Source organism: Mandrillus leucophaeus, unplaced genomic scaffold (genome assembly GCF_000951045.1).
Source record: "Mandrillus leucophaeus isolate KB7577 unplaced genomic scaffold, Mleu.le_1.0 Scaffold931, whole genome shotgun sequence".
NCBI classification, from domain to species: Eukaryota; Metazoa; Chordata; class Mammalia; order Primates; family Cercopithecidae; genus Mandrillus; species Mandrillus leucophaeus.
In genome coordinates this window covers 541,019-554,847 of record NW_012110153.1, presented here as the reverse complement: position 1 = coordinate 554,847, position 13,829 = coordinate 541,019, and the positions used below count along the sequence as shown (strand labels likewise).

At 48.7% G+C, this 13,829-nt stretch overlaps 1 protein-coding gene across 1 annotated transcript in view; it reads left to right on the top strand.

Moving 5' to 3' along the window:
* Window positions 1-8,617: 8,617 nt before the first annotated feature.
* SLC16A2 (solute carrier family 16, member 2 (thyroid hormone transporter)) overlaps window positions 8,618-13,829 on the top strand; it is a 103,496-nt gene continuing 98,284 nt past the window's right edge. Inside the window, exon 1 of the mRNA XM_011970206.1 lies at window positions 8,618-9,239. Coding sequence (XP_011825596.1) covers window positions 8,816-9,239 — 424 coding nt within the window. The 5' untranslated portion in view covers window positions 8,618-8,815. The remainder of the gene's footprint in view (window positions 9,240-13,829) is intronic.

The window sequence follows — 13,829 nt, the reverse complement described above, 5'->3', positions numbered from 1 at the left end:
AAAAAAAAAAAAAAATCCTGCCAAATGCAATACCCCAAAGCTTTTACTAAAAGAAACCTCTCCAGATGGTGAGGGACTCCAGATTTTATCATATCTCTGGCACTTCACTTTCCCCATGAAGTTTCTCACTGGCTATTCTCCTTTAACTGCCTGGCCCCGGCATGGGCACAGAACCTCGTGCTCCTTAGAACAGATAAGACTAAGCTGAGGCCGGGCACAGTGACTCACGCCTGTAATCCCAGCATTTTGGGAGGCCGAGGCGGGCGGACCACGAGGTCAGGAGATCGAGACCATCCTGGCTAACATGGTGAAACCCCGTCTCTACTAAAAATACAAAAAATTAGCTGGGTGTGGTGGTGGTCACCTGTAGTCCCAGCCACTCAGGAGGTGGAAGCAGGAGAATGGTGTGAACCTGGGACGTGGAGTTTGCAGTGAGCCGAGATTGCACCACTGCACTCCAGTGTGGGAGACAGAGCGAAACTCTGTCTCAGGAAAGAAAAAAAAAAAAAAAAAAAGAAAAGACTAAGCTGAAACACTAAATAAGACATTAGTAAAGAGAAGGCAATAACAGAAGGCAAATGAACACTAATAGCATTACAGAGCTAGATAACCTGGCTTCAAAGATAAGGCCTGCTCCCTGGGGCTAGCAAGTCCTGGTGTATAATAGGTGCCGAATACGTATTTGTTAAATAAATAATAACTATCCACAGTGGAAATCACACACTTCCTGCCCTCAAGGAGCTTAAGTTCTAGTGGGGAGACATGTCAAAAGGGGCATTTTAATATAATTGTATAAGTGCTGTAATAGAGAAGTATAATGGTTAAAAATCACAGACTCTGAAGCCAGACTGCTATAGTGTGAATCGTAGGTCCTTGGGAAAATTATTTAACTTTTTTCCTTGTCAATTTCCTCATTTATAAAATGATGTCCCTAGCTCATATATATGTCTGTATGTTGTATCACTTTCCACAATGATTTGAGGTAATTACAAGGAAAAGTGTAGATAATTTAGATGTAACGTTAAGTAAATCCTTTTCCCTCTTTAGGCTTCAGTTTTCCCATCTGTAAAATGAGGAGTTTGGACTTTGTAGAAGGTCCCTTCCAGCTCTGATGCACTATTTTAGATTTTGGAATTGGACCAATGCCAAAGAACATATCAGGTTTTCTTTTCTCTTTTCAATAAAAGCTATCTTCAAACTATCTTATTGCTAACATTTATTGAGCACCTACTACATGATGGGTGCTGTACTAGGTGCTTTCCATACTTTACTTCTAATCCTCACAACAAACCTAAAAGATAGGCCTCATCTCTATTGTTTCTCGATGAAGAAACCAGGGCTTTATTACATCAAGTGGCGACATCAATTTATTTATCTACATATTGAACACCTTCTTTGTATAAGGCATCATGTTAAATGCTAAGGATACAAAAGCAAATAATGCTGATTCTATGCCCAAGGTCAGTCTATCAGAAGAGATTGAGATGTAGTAAGGGCAAAGCCCATCTTTATACTGCATCGTAACCATGTACCCAAGGCACCTCTGTTCCAGTCCTACAAGGGTTCCACTTTTCAGAATGGGGAAATTCTTAGCACAATATTTAGCACATAATCGGCTTTCAATAAATATCTCTTAAATTATTTTTTATTTTTTATTTATTTTTATTTTTATTTTTTTGAGATGGAGTCTCACTCTGCCACCCAGGCTGGAGGTGCAGTGGTGCGATCTCGGCTCACTGCAAGCTCTGCCTCCCGGGTTCACGCCATTCTCCTGCCTCAGCCTCCTGAGTGGCTGTGACTACAGGCGCCCACCACCACGCCCAGCTAATTTTTTGGATTTTTTTAGTAGAGATGTGGTTTCACCATGTTACCCAGGATGATCTCGATCTCCTGACCTCGTGATCCGCCCGCCTCGGCCTCCCAAAGTGCTGGGATTACAGGCCTGAGCCACCGCGCCCGGCTGAAATTATTTTTTGAAATGAATTAATAAAAGGCTAAAATAAAATTCATTAAATTTCTCCCTTGGATAGGGTCAAGAAACCAATACATCACACATTTTCTCTCACTTCAAGCTCTGCTGTTCTATACTACCCTCAGAGGGTTAAGTATTTTCTATCTCTTTCTTTTCCATAATGCTCCTGCTGCTTCCGTCATCTTTCCCCCTCTATGCCTGCTCTAATAATAGACAAACTATTAAGCAGACTGCTTCCTTGGCATTCAGGAAGCAGGCTCCATGCACATAGCCAATTGATTTGTTTTTAATGTACCTATTATTATGAATAGGCTTCTGGCTCAAGCTGAAATCCGGCTATGTCCAATATCCTTTACCCTCCATGCTTCCACTTTGGCCATCTAAAGGTGTTGACATTCGAATCCATTTCCCAGTAACATGGGTTCCTATCAGTACTCTTCCTGATTACAGGTAACAAAACCAAAGCCTTCTCTGTCTTTGGACTTCTTTTGCCACTATCAGAGCATCCTGGCTCCTTCTCACAATCCATCCCACTTGGCTCTTGAATCCAAGGTGATGCTGTGTCATCAGAACTCTTAAGTTACCCTTATAAAGATGAATCAATAAAAGGAGTAAAGGATAGAAAGATTATGTACTCATCTTCTTGAGAATGCTCTCATCATCCCTTCTCAAGTAGTTAGAATGATTTAGGGACAGGGCAGGGAGATGATGTGAATGATCTAGTGAATTCCATTCCAGCCAGAAAATCCTATTGGAGAATAGGAGAGGCCCAAAGCAAAGATGCCTAAAATAGAGAACTTCAGGGATAGAAAGGACTTTCAGAGGTCATCTGGTCCATGGAATCCCAAGCACTAATCTGCATACCCATGACAGTCTGTGACATTTTCATCAGTGTGCTGACACCCACGAGAAAAATTGTTATCAACTGACATATCTTGAGAAAGTCTTTTCTGAGTAAAAGACTGTTCTTTCCACACTTTCTAGATTTTGATGTTAAAATATCATTTCAGTAATAACATGATAGTGAAGAAACATGTCTTTACATGACAGAAAGTTGGCATTAGGTTGGTCCCCAAAGTTTCTGGAGAAACTTTAGAGAAATTTTACTGGTCTTTCAGATTGAAATTTTGGGGAAGCATTGTTTTGGTTTTCTGGTTTCCAAACCTGGCAGTGCATTAATATTACTAGGGGCCTTGTCCAAACTATGTGTTCCTGGGTCTCACCCCAAGATATTCCAATTCAGCAAGGGTAGAGTAGGACCTAGTAGCTGGTGCTTTTAGAAAAGTCTCTAGGGGATTTTTATGTGCAACCAGGTTAGGGAACCACTGCTCTGCTTTACCCTCTAAAGTGAATAATCAAGGGCATAAGTAATTGGAATGATTCCATTACGGGCTCATTTCTGTTAGAGACAGAAGGAAAGCACATTCTGTAACCTGCAATATGAATGAGAGACATCTGCTAGGGTTTTTCCAAGGTCCACAGTCAGACAAGTAAAATAATGTAAAGGGCTACAGAAACCATGCCTTACTTACTTGTGAGCATGAGCCAAGCTGATTAATCTACACATGGTAGTAGTATTCTCTAAAGATCTGTTGTTGATGATGTTTATTGATCAAGCATGATTTAGAGATTTATAGAGGAAACTTCATGCATCTTAAGACACTAGCCCTATTTCTACAACTTTACTCTCAACCTTGTCTCATCTTTTATATACTTCTATCTCAAAATGTCTTCACCCAATTTAGTAGAGTTACATTCAATAAATGGCAGTTACAATTATTAGTAGTTTCTACTACAATGTAAGCTCCATGAGGACAAGAACCATTGTACGTCCCCAGTGCCTAATATAGTGAATGGTACACATAGTTGCTTGATAACTATTTGGGAAATGAATGGCTGAGTGGTATGAGAAAGGCAAGTGACATGCTTCCTCAGTTCAAGACTAACTCTGCTATCTGTTTTGTTTAACCTACTCTGGAGAGTCAAGAAAGGTATAGAATCTCAACTGGAAGATAGTTAAGGAAATGGTTGGTGAAGGCTGAGAGACCAGCAGGTGCCCATAAGTCATGAAATGGTGGCTAACCAGTGTGTTGTAGCATGGTATGAAAGGGAGAAAAGGATGGGAAGAAAATGACAGGGAGTAATGCTAGAGTGGTTGAATATGAGCCTATCAGAAACAGGCACAACGTCTTTTATGTTTGTGTTTGGTATACAGTACAGAGCCTGACACATAGAGGTTCTCAGTAAATGATGAATGAATGAATGAATGAACAAATGAGGTTGGTCCCAAAGCACAAAGGACCTTTCATGCCTGGCTGAGGAATTTAAACTTGAAAGTCAAACGGAGAATCATTGAAGATTTGTAAAGTAGAGGAGTGTCATGATTAAAATAGTATTTTAGAGTTATAATTGACAGGATTGTTTGGGGGCCAGGGGGAAAGAGACAGGAGGCCACAGGCACTTCAGAACTGATTCAGCTCCTAATTCCCAATCTCCATTAACACTATACCATCCTTTCCTTTACTCAAGCAAAAAACGTCAGTTTCTTCCCTTTCTCTCATTACACAAATCTTTTCTGTCAACTCTACCATAACAATGATGGACAGAGATATCCCTTTGTCTCCATTTCCATAGTCAGTGCCCTATTTCAGATGATCAGCATTTTTTTTTTCTTTTTTTGAGACAGAGTCTTACTCTGTCATTCAGGCTGGGGTGCAGTGGCTTGATCTCGGCTCACTGCAACCTCTCCCTCCTGGGTTTAAGCCATTCTCCTGCCTCAGCCTCCACCATGCCCTGCTAGTTTTTGTATTTTTAGTAGAGATGGGGTTTCACCATGTTGGCCAGGCTGGTCTCGAACTCCTGACCTCAAGTGATCTACCCACCTCGGTCTCCCAAAGTGCTGGGATTATAGGCATGAGCCACTGTGCCCATTCCAGATCATCAACTTTTTTTTTTTTTTTTTTTTTTTTTACTTAGTCTATTGGTTCATTTCCTTACATCTTGTCTTTCCATGCCATCATCTAAACCAGCAGTCGCCAACGTTTTTGGCATCAGGGACTGGTTTCGTGGGAGACAATTTTTCCACGAAAATTGTCCCAGGGGTTGAGGGGGATGGTTTCAGGATGAAACCATTCCACCTCAGATCATCAAGCATTAGTTAGATTCTCATAAGGAATGCGCAACGTAGATCCCTTGCATGTGTAATTCACAATAGGGTACGCACTCCTATGAGAATCTAATGCTGAGGCAGATCTGACAGGAGGCAGAGCTCAGGTGGTAATACTTGCTTGCCTGCCGCTCACCTGGTTCCTAACAGGCCATGGATCTGGTATCAGTCTGTGGCCCGGGGGTTGGGGACCCCTGATCTAAACTATCACCACAATGTTCTTTCTAGGATGCAGTTCTGATGTTATTCTCCTACTCAAAAATCTTCAGTGGTGATCTTGCATTATATATCAATAATAAAGCCTTTACCTCTTAGCATGGCATTTAATAACTCTGCAAAGTAGTTTGTAGATAAACTGAGGCTCAGAAAGGGAAAACAAATTGCTTAGGATCATACAGGCATGCAGTGGTAGAACCAAGGTTAAAACCCTGGTCTCCTGATGCCAGTGATTTAGCCATTATAAAGCACCTTCTAAAGAGGGGAGAAATGGCAGGTATTGCATATGTTACTAGAATGGTGAAACGGCAGTTACATAATTCTGTCTTCTGGGTGGGGCACATACTTTGAAACTCACACAAATGAGCAAAGATCCCTGTTCTACCTCTAACTAGCTTTGTAGACTTAAAACAAGTAACTTAGTCTCTTGGAGCCTGTTTCCTCATTTATAAAATGGGAACAAACCATCCCAATCTTATAGTAATGTTATGAAGATTATATAAGATCTCATATATAAAGGGCCTACCACAGTGCTAGATTCATAGGAGATTCTCAGTGAGGGTCATCACCCACCCATACTCCCATTCCAGTGATCTAAAAACCAGTTTAAATAGTGAGGGAAGTAGAATTAAGATAGTAGGAATCTAGATGGGTGCAAGATTCCAGGGTCTATTCCTAGTTCTGGGGTTGGAAATAACTATTTTTAGGGTCTCAATCAGGTTCTCTGCAAGTGGATACCAAACTAGTGCTCTCCTGGGGCAACAGGTGGTCATATGTATGGTGAGACCCCTGATCAAAAAGCAAACCTTAAGCCCTGGTGCTTGTCACTCCTCGTAGCTGAAGCATTATGGATTTTTATTAAAATGCAAATGTTTCCTAGGAGAGGCAGAGGCCATACATATTAACTTTCTGTCCTGATTAGCCTTCACTTCCCTCTTTCTGTGAGTAGAGTCTATGGCTCTGTGCTTTGAGCTCAAGGCATGCTCTGATGTAGGGGACCACCTTCCCCTACCCTTGGCCTTTTAAAATCCTACTCAGCATTCCAGGCCTTGCTGGAACGGTGGCTCACACCTGTAATCCCAACACTTTGGGAGGCCGAAGCAGGTGGATCACTTGAGGTCAGGAGTTTGAGACCAGCCTGACCAACATGGTGAAACCCCGTCTCTACTAAAAATACAAAAATTAGCGGGCGTGGTGGCGCACGACTGTAATCCCAGCTACTTGGGAGGCTGAGGCAGAAGAATCGCTTGAACCAGGGAGCGGCGGTGGCAGTGAGTCGAGATCATGCCACTGCACTCCAGCCTGGGCTACAGAGCGAGACTCTGTCTCAAAAAGAAAAAAAATTTCCAAGCCCATCTTGAACATCACCTCCTCCAGAAGCCCACTGTGATAGTTCTGCCAGATCCTGCCTTCCTTCCTCTGTGATAGTTCAGCCAGATTCTGCCTTCCCTCCTTTGTCTCCTCCCAGGGAGCCTCAAATCTTAGAGTCCTTTGGTGAAACAGGGAGCATGAAGTTTCGTTATATGGAGACCTGCCTTGAATTCTAGCTTGTCCTTGACTTGGCCCATTATCTTAGGCTAATAAATGCCTTGACCTCGTTAAGCCTCAGTTTTCGTGCAAAAAAAAGCAGGCAATAATAAACCTTAGGGCAATAAGGGACGTGCTCTATTTGGGCGATGCCTTCCCTGCTGAGTAGTGTGGCCCTGTGATTTGTGAATTTGACTGATTCCTCTTATATGGCACCTCAAGTCCCTCAGGACATCTATATCCTTCCTCCCAGCTGGGCCAGCCCTCAGGTGCTTAATGACTGTATTTACAGGCATCTAGCTCAGCCACGCATCCCCGGAGCTGCATCACCTCTGGCTATGCAGTCTTTCACTTATCAGGAGTGTTAATGAGATGCAGGGTAGAAAGGTCTTGCCACTCGCCCGCCCGCTCGTGGAAGCCGAGTAGATTGGTAACCACACCACGACTTCACGTTTACTGCATTAGACGCGCAGACCCTTAGGGGAGGCAGGGCTTCCCGGTATCGCCGAGCGGGCCCTGAGTGCAGAGGCTGGGCGCCCCTGCACACCCCTGCTGAGAGCCTGGCCACCCGAAAGACAGATCCCCCACCTTTCCTTCTTCCTGACCCGGCGCGCTTCCTGGGGAACAAACTCTCCCTTACCCTCAGCGGGGCTGGGGCCTCAGTCTGCGACATACAGTGGGACTCCTATGTCTGCATGCCTGAGGTGGGCGGAAGGGGGCGGTGGGTGCTGGGAAGACATCCGTCCGCTTGCAGCTCCGCTGAGTCTCCAGCACCTGAAAAGCCGCGGCCAAGGCCCGAGGGACCAGCCCAGCCGAGATATTGGGGGCGGGGCAGCCCAAGCCCAAACTGGCGGCTGGACCCGGCTCCAACTCGTCCCTCCCCAGTCCGGGACAGAGAGTCGGGAGGAGCTTGAACTGAGCTTCGGCTCCCGACTGGGCCTGGGCCCGGCTCCCACTGGTGCCACTGCACCTCCCTCCCTTCCTGGCCCAGCTCCTGGCCCACACTCGGCCCTGGCCCGGCCCAGACCCGGCCCTCTGCGGCTCCTCTGGGCTCCAGGTTGGCGCAAACAAAGCCCTGATTGACTGCCCGGAGGGGCGGGCCTCGCTGCATGGCCGCCTCCTCCCCTCCCAGGCCGCCAGGGATTTGCCGGGAAGGGCGGGGGCAGGGGTAGACTCCCGGGGGTGCGCAGGACCGCAGGGGGCCGAGTCCTCTGGCTCAAGAAGATTGTGTTCACCCGCTGTCCGAGGCCCAGGCTGTCCCCTCAGGTCGTCCTCCTCAAGTCCAAGGAGGGACATGGGAGCTCCTGAGGGCAGGGTGGGGTTCCTCGCAGGCCAGCTGTCGTCCTAGGGTCCCCGGGGCCACCTCAGTTGCGGGCTGCTTGTGAGGAAGGAGGGAATGGGAGCAAAGAACAGGAGGGGTCTCCCCGAGGCTAGGGGTTGATCAATGTCGGTTCTAGAGCTTGCGGGAAAAAGAGGACAGGAGAACAGGATAGTTTGTGCTCTTTCTTTCAATTTTAACTTTTCCTCTAACGGGCGTCCGGGCAAGAACAGGGTTCAGTAGTTTGGGAAGGGAGCTCGGAGAGGCAGTGGCGGCTGGAGTAGGTAGGCGAGTAAAAGGAGGAAGGGCTGGGGAGAAGAGCGAGGCTCTAGCGGCTGCCTGTTGAGGGAGGAAGAGGTGGGGGGTGTGGAGGAGGGGGAGGAGAGAGAGATGACATGGGGAGAGGAGGAGGGGGTTGGACGTGGGAGGAGGAGGAGAGGGCTCGAGGGACCGTCTGTCGCGGGACGGGCTGGCCAGCTGGGGCGCGGAGCCTGGAGGAGGAGGCAGCGCCAGCGGCAGCAGCAGCCCTCCGAGCAGCAGCAGTTGCAGCAGCAGAAACAAGTACCAGCCACACAGCGGCTCCTCTGGCCCAAGCAGCCACAGTCCCCCGGCCGCGATGGCGCTGCAAAGCCAGGCGAGCGAGGAAGCAAAGGGGCGCTGGCAGGAGGCAGACCGGGAACGGCCGGAGCCGGTGGGTAGCCCAGAACCGGAGCCTGAGCCCGAGCCTGAGCCCGAGCCCGTGCCGGTGCCCCCGCCCGAGCCCCAGCCGGAGCCCCAGCCCCTACCGGACCCCGCACCCCTGCCGGAGCTGGAGTTTGAGTCCGAGCGGGTGCACGAACCCGAGCCCACGCCTACGGTGGAGACCCGCGGCACCGCGCGCGGCTTCCAGCCTCCCGAAGGTGGCTTCGGCTGGGTGGTGGTGTTCGCTGCCACCTGGTGCAACGGCTCCATCTTCGGCATCCATAACTCTGTCGGGATCCTCTACTCCATGCTGCTAGAGGAGGAAAAGGAAAAAAATCGCCAAGTGGAGTTCCAAGCAGGTGAGTGGCCCCGCACACCCCACTTGGCATTTTGGGCAAAGGTGGCTGCTCCCGCTGCCACCGACCCCATACCTCCCGGTCCAAGGCGCCCCTCCAATGCACTTCTCCGACTCCTCCCCTTACCCCTTGCCCCTTGCCCCTTCCCCCTTTCCCATGACTCTGCTAGGGTGCGGGTTGCGGGGCTCTGGGCAGCCTCGACTGGGGAGACTAGGTGCAAGGCTTCCCGGGGGTACGAACTGGGACATTCATTGATCATTGGCAAGCAATGGACTTTTTTGGCCCTGGGACAAATCCAGATGCACCTTTCGGGTTTGTTTAAGGTACCTTTGCCCGTGTGTGCTGGGGGAAAATATTTGCAGGACTTTTTTTTTTTTTTTTTTTTTTTTGGAGGTGGGGAGAAGTCATGAGGAGAGGAGAAAGTTGAGAGGCGGGGCGGGGTCTGAGAGAAGCACTGTAACGCGGATCTCCGCAGCAGCCCCCCACCCCCACCCCCCGGTTCCTTTGGGGAAGCGGAGGTGTTTTCTGTTAAAAACACTTTAGGAATCCTGATGACTATGAGCGAAGAGTCAAACACATGGCAGGCGTGCGTGTCTGTAGGAGAGAAAGGGAGGGAGGGAGTTAGAGTGGGGGGTGTGCGTGCTTCTCTGGCTGCTGCAGTTACGGCCCAGCCGTGCCCGGCAGTCCTCTGCCGCCCGGCGGGAGTGAACGGATCTCCGTGCCCTATGAGCCGAGCCCCAAAGCGGGTGGGGAGGCGGTCTCCGCAGTCTCCTGCCAGAGAGGCGTGAGGCGGCAGGCAGACTGGGCCCTGCTGCTCACTCCGCACCGCCCCCAACCTCAGCCCTGCCTTTCCCCGCACCCCGCGCCTCTCTGCTACCGGTGGGGTGCCTCGTTCGGCCTACAGCCTGAATGCCAGACCCGCCACTCCAGCTTTCGCCTGGGGCTGACTTGATCTCAGAGTTGGGGGGCATAGCCCTCGCTCTCCAGGCCAGTGGACGCAAGACCCCAGGCGTGCGCGCTCTTCGCATTGAGGCCGCCTGTGAGCTGGGAGAAGTCAGAGGAACCATCTCGCTTTCCCAGCAAAGCCGCTGGCGAAATCCCTCAGCAGTTCTGGTGAGGGACTCAGACGAAGACGGGGGATTGGGATGCCCTCTCTGGCAAGGCTTGCTCCCTCTCGTGGCTCCTCAGGACAGCTCGACTCTTGCCACCAGCTCCAACTTCACAACTCAGAATATGTGGCTTTTCGTAGTGTTGCCCTAGGACTGAGGGGTTCCTTTCTCTCGCCAACCTCCAACCTCCACGTATTTCTCCTGCCATTTGAGGGGACCTGGGAATTACTAAGTGAACATAGAAACCTTGAATTCTGTAGTGTCCACCTGTGAATTCCCTGGGCCTTCTCCCACCAATTTCAACTGAGGACTTGTGGTTTTAGTTTGCAGCTTTGCTGGACTTCCCTGGCGGAAGGGGCTTTGGGGATCTTGGTGCCTCAGACCTTGTTGATTCATTGGCACAGCAGCAGTGTGCAGGCCCCGCTGAAGATAGTTCAAGTGTGCGTCAGTGGCTGTCAAAGGAAGTCTCTTGACTACCCAGGCCCACTGTGATGCTGGAGTGGAGGGGTCCTGGGCCAGTGTAGAGCAACTTCTGCAGGGAAGATGGCTGCCACACTCACCCCTGGGATCACCTTTTTTCCGGCTTTGATGCAGTTCAGGGGCCCTTGGGAAAGCAGGCAGTGTAGGGACTCATGCTGTTGCCTAGGTTACCGCCAAGGGCACCTGCTGAGCATTGCCCTGTGGTTGAAGGCAGGCTGCTGGCCTTCAGGATCAGTGAGTGGCAAAGTCTGAGTGAAACTTGATGAGAAGCAGTAGAGGCTAGGCTGAAGCTAGGCCCTGGCATTTATATGGTGTGAGGAGGCCTAGATCTGTGATCTTAGGAGTGTATAATAAAACTTGGAAAAACCACTATTTTACCAGGAAGAGGCTCACTGCTGGGGAACAGACTTCAAAGTAGGTGATCATAGGGGACTCAGGGGGAGGGCTGGCTGGGACTTTCCGGTCAAGACCTCACAGTGCAGCTAGAGGGTGGGGGTGGTAGTGGGGGTGCAGTGGGATATGCAGAGGTGTGGCTAGTGCATACTCTGACACAGACCAGGTCCACTGAGGGGCTGAGGTCACTGGTTTAAAGTATAGTGAGTATAGGTCAGGAAGAAACAGAAAGGAATTTGGTATGTCCCTAGGGTCTCAAAATACTTTGACTTGGGTCCTTGCTGTAGTGTATCTTGAACTCACTGACATTATTTTTGATACTAGAGGCTCTCAGGGATACCACAGTTTTTATTTAGGAAAAGTCAGGAACACTCTACCACATTATGGAGCTCCTAGAAAATCTCATCCTCAGTACTACCTTTCTTGAGCCCTTCAACTTTAACCATTCAGATCCTGAGATTCTGAATGTGTCTTTGCCTGAAGACACTTTCTGCTGTTTACTCAAAATTTTCCCAGCCATCTGTGCCACAGCACTGGTGTCTCAAAGGGATAGAAGAAGCTAATCGAAGTTTGTATCATTTTTATCAGCCAGTATTTGTCCAATAGCCATTCTGGGAGAAACAGAATGTACGCCCCCATACTCAAAGAATTTGATGTGTAGTCCATTTTTATTAATGTCTGACATGACTTCCATCTCTAAAAGTCTATGAATTTAGTGTTTGGAGGCACCTCGTAACCCAATTTCTCTTTGACTAGGCCTAATATCTTCACAGACCTAAAGCTGTGTTGATTGGCTTAATGGGCAGAAGGTCCTGCAGATGATTGGGATTGTTGTGAGGAAGCCCCACAGAAAGGTAGTTTTTTGTACTTTATTTTTAGAGATAGGATCTTGCTCTGTTGCCCAGGCTGGAGTGCAGTGGCACAGTCATATTTCACTACACCCTCAAATTCCTGGGTGCAAGCAATCCTCCCACATCAACCTCTCAAGTAGCTAGAACTACAGGCATGCACCACCACCCCCGGCTAATTTTTATTTGTTATTATTTTTTAAAAAAACAGACTCTTGCTGTGTTGCCCAGGCTGGTCTCAAACTCCTGGCCTCGAGCAATCCTACTGCCTCAGCCTCCCAAGTAGCTGGGAAGAAAGGTAGTTTTGATGTTTGAGGAACAGCTCCACATCAGAGTGCCTCTGGGCATGGGAAAAAGGCACAGAAATTAAAAGGGAAATGGGATTCAGGCCTTACTAGAGCATACAATGTGCAGTTTTTGTGGATCCTTTGATGTATGCAGTTTTGTGGTGTCACCAGCTGTATATCTTGTCCCCTCTCTTCACCAGTTTTGGAGGAAAGCCAACTTCCCCTGGGTCCTAGGCTTGGGTGGATTGGCAGGCAAAAGGTTCCTGAGAGGGAGGCAAGTAATCAAAGTCTGGTTTAGTGAAAAAAGAGAAAAGATCAGGAGGGAAATGAGCCTGTATTTCTTGCCAAGATCATGGGAAATTTGGGAGTTCCCCAACCCAGACCAAATAGCAGACAGGACAGGAGACAACCAGGCAATTCCGTGGAAAGTAGAGGCCCAAGCATAGCTTCCTAGGGTGGTAGGGGGGCCTTTTTGGAGAAAAGAGGGGAAAGAGAAGCAAGATGCCATTGGTTATAGGCCCCAGCTCAATATTGGGAGCCTAAGTGAGTTGGAGCTGCAATAGGGTTAGGATTGGGAGTTCAGAAGACAAGGAAGAACAAGCCAGAGTTGCTAACATTGGCTCTATGCTTAAGTCTTTTTAAAAGTACTCCAGAGTAAAACTTGACTGCCAGTCCACCATTGAGCCATAAAATATGGAAGGCATTTTTTTGTTGTTGTTGGGCAGTTTATAAGCATGGTCCTTGTAAGCTCCCAAGGGGGGTCAAGGCTGAGGCTTTCATTACCAGAGAAAGGGACAATGGTCAGGAAGGTTCGCTACTAGGCACAAGATAGTTCAGGCTGATGCTCCACTCTGATGGAAACAGAATTTTCTAGGCATGGGGAAGAATGATACACACTGCCTTTGGGTGAACCAAGGGTCCCAAGGATGGGTGGGGCCAGGTAGAGCAGGCTGTCTTTCTCCTTCCCACCTTAGGGATTCATTGCTCAGTGTCTCACTGGACTGTAACACTAAATTGCTGACTTTGGGAGCAAAGTATATTTTGAGCAAATCTGCCCATCTCTTGACTTCAGCTGAAGGCTCTTGACTACTGTCCAGCAGAGCTAGATCAGGTTGGCTTAGCACCTGCTGTGGTGCTTCAAGCCACACAGCCCTTGGCCAGGCATCTCTCAAGTTGTTCCCCTGCCTCCTTTCCAACCAAACGGGATCTTGAACTATGACCATGACTCATACTGAAAGGGATGAGAATAAGAGATTGGGTCATTTGGAGGCCAACCAGGAGGATGCTTGTTTGAGTTGGGGTAGCTGGTTGAGGCTGGATGCCTGGCTCACTGTCCAGTGGCCTCAAATGCTCATTCTAAGTCTAAAAAAGCAAGACCCAGGGCCAAATCTGGACTCCCCAAAGCTGGCGGTCTCAGTGATACCAACTAGGCAGTAACTATGACTTACACAACTTGTGCCCCTAACTTGTTCTGTG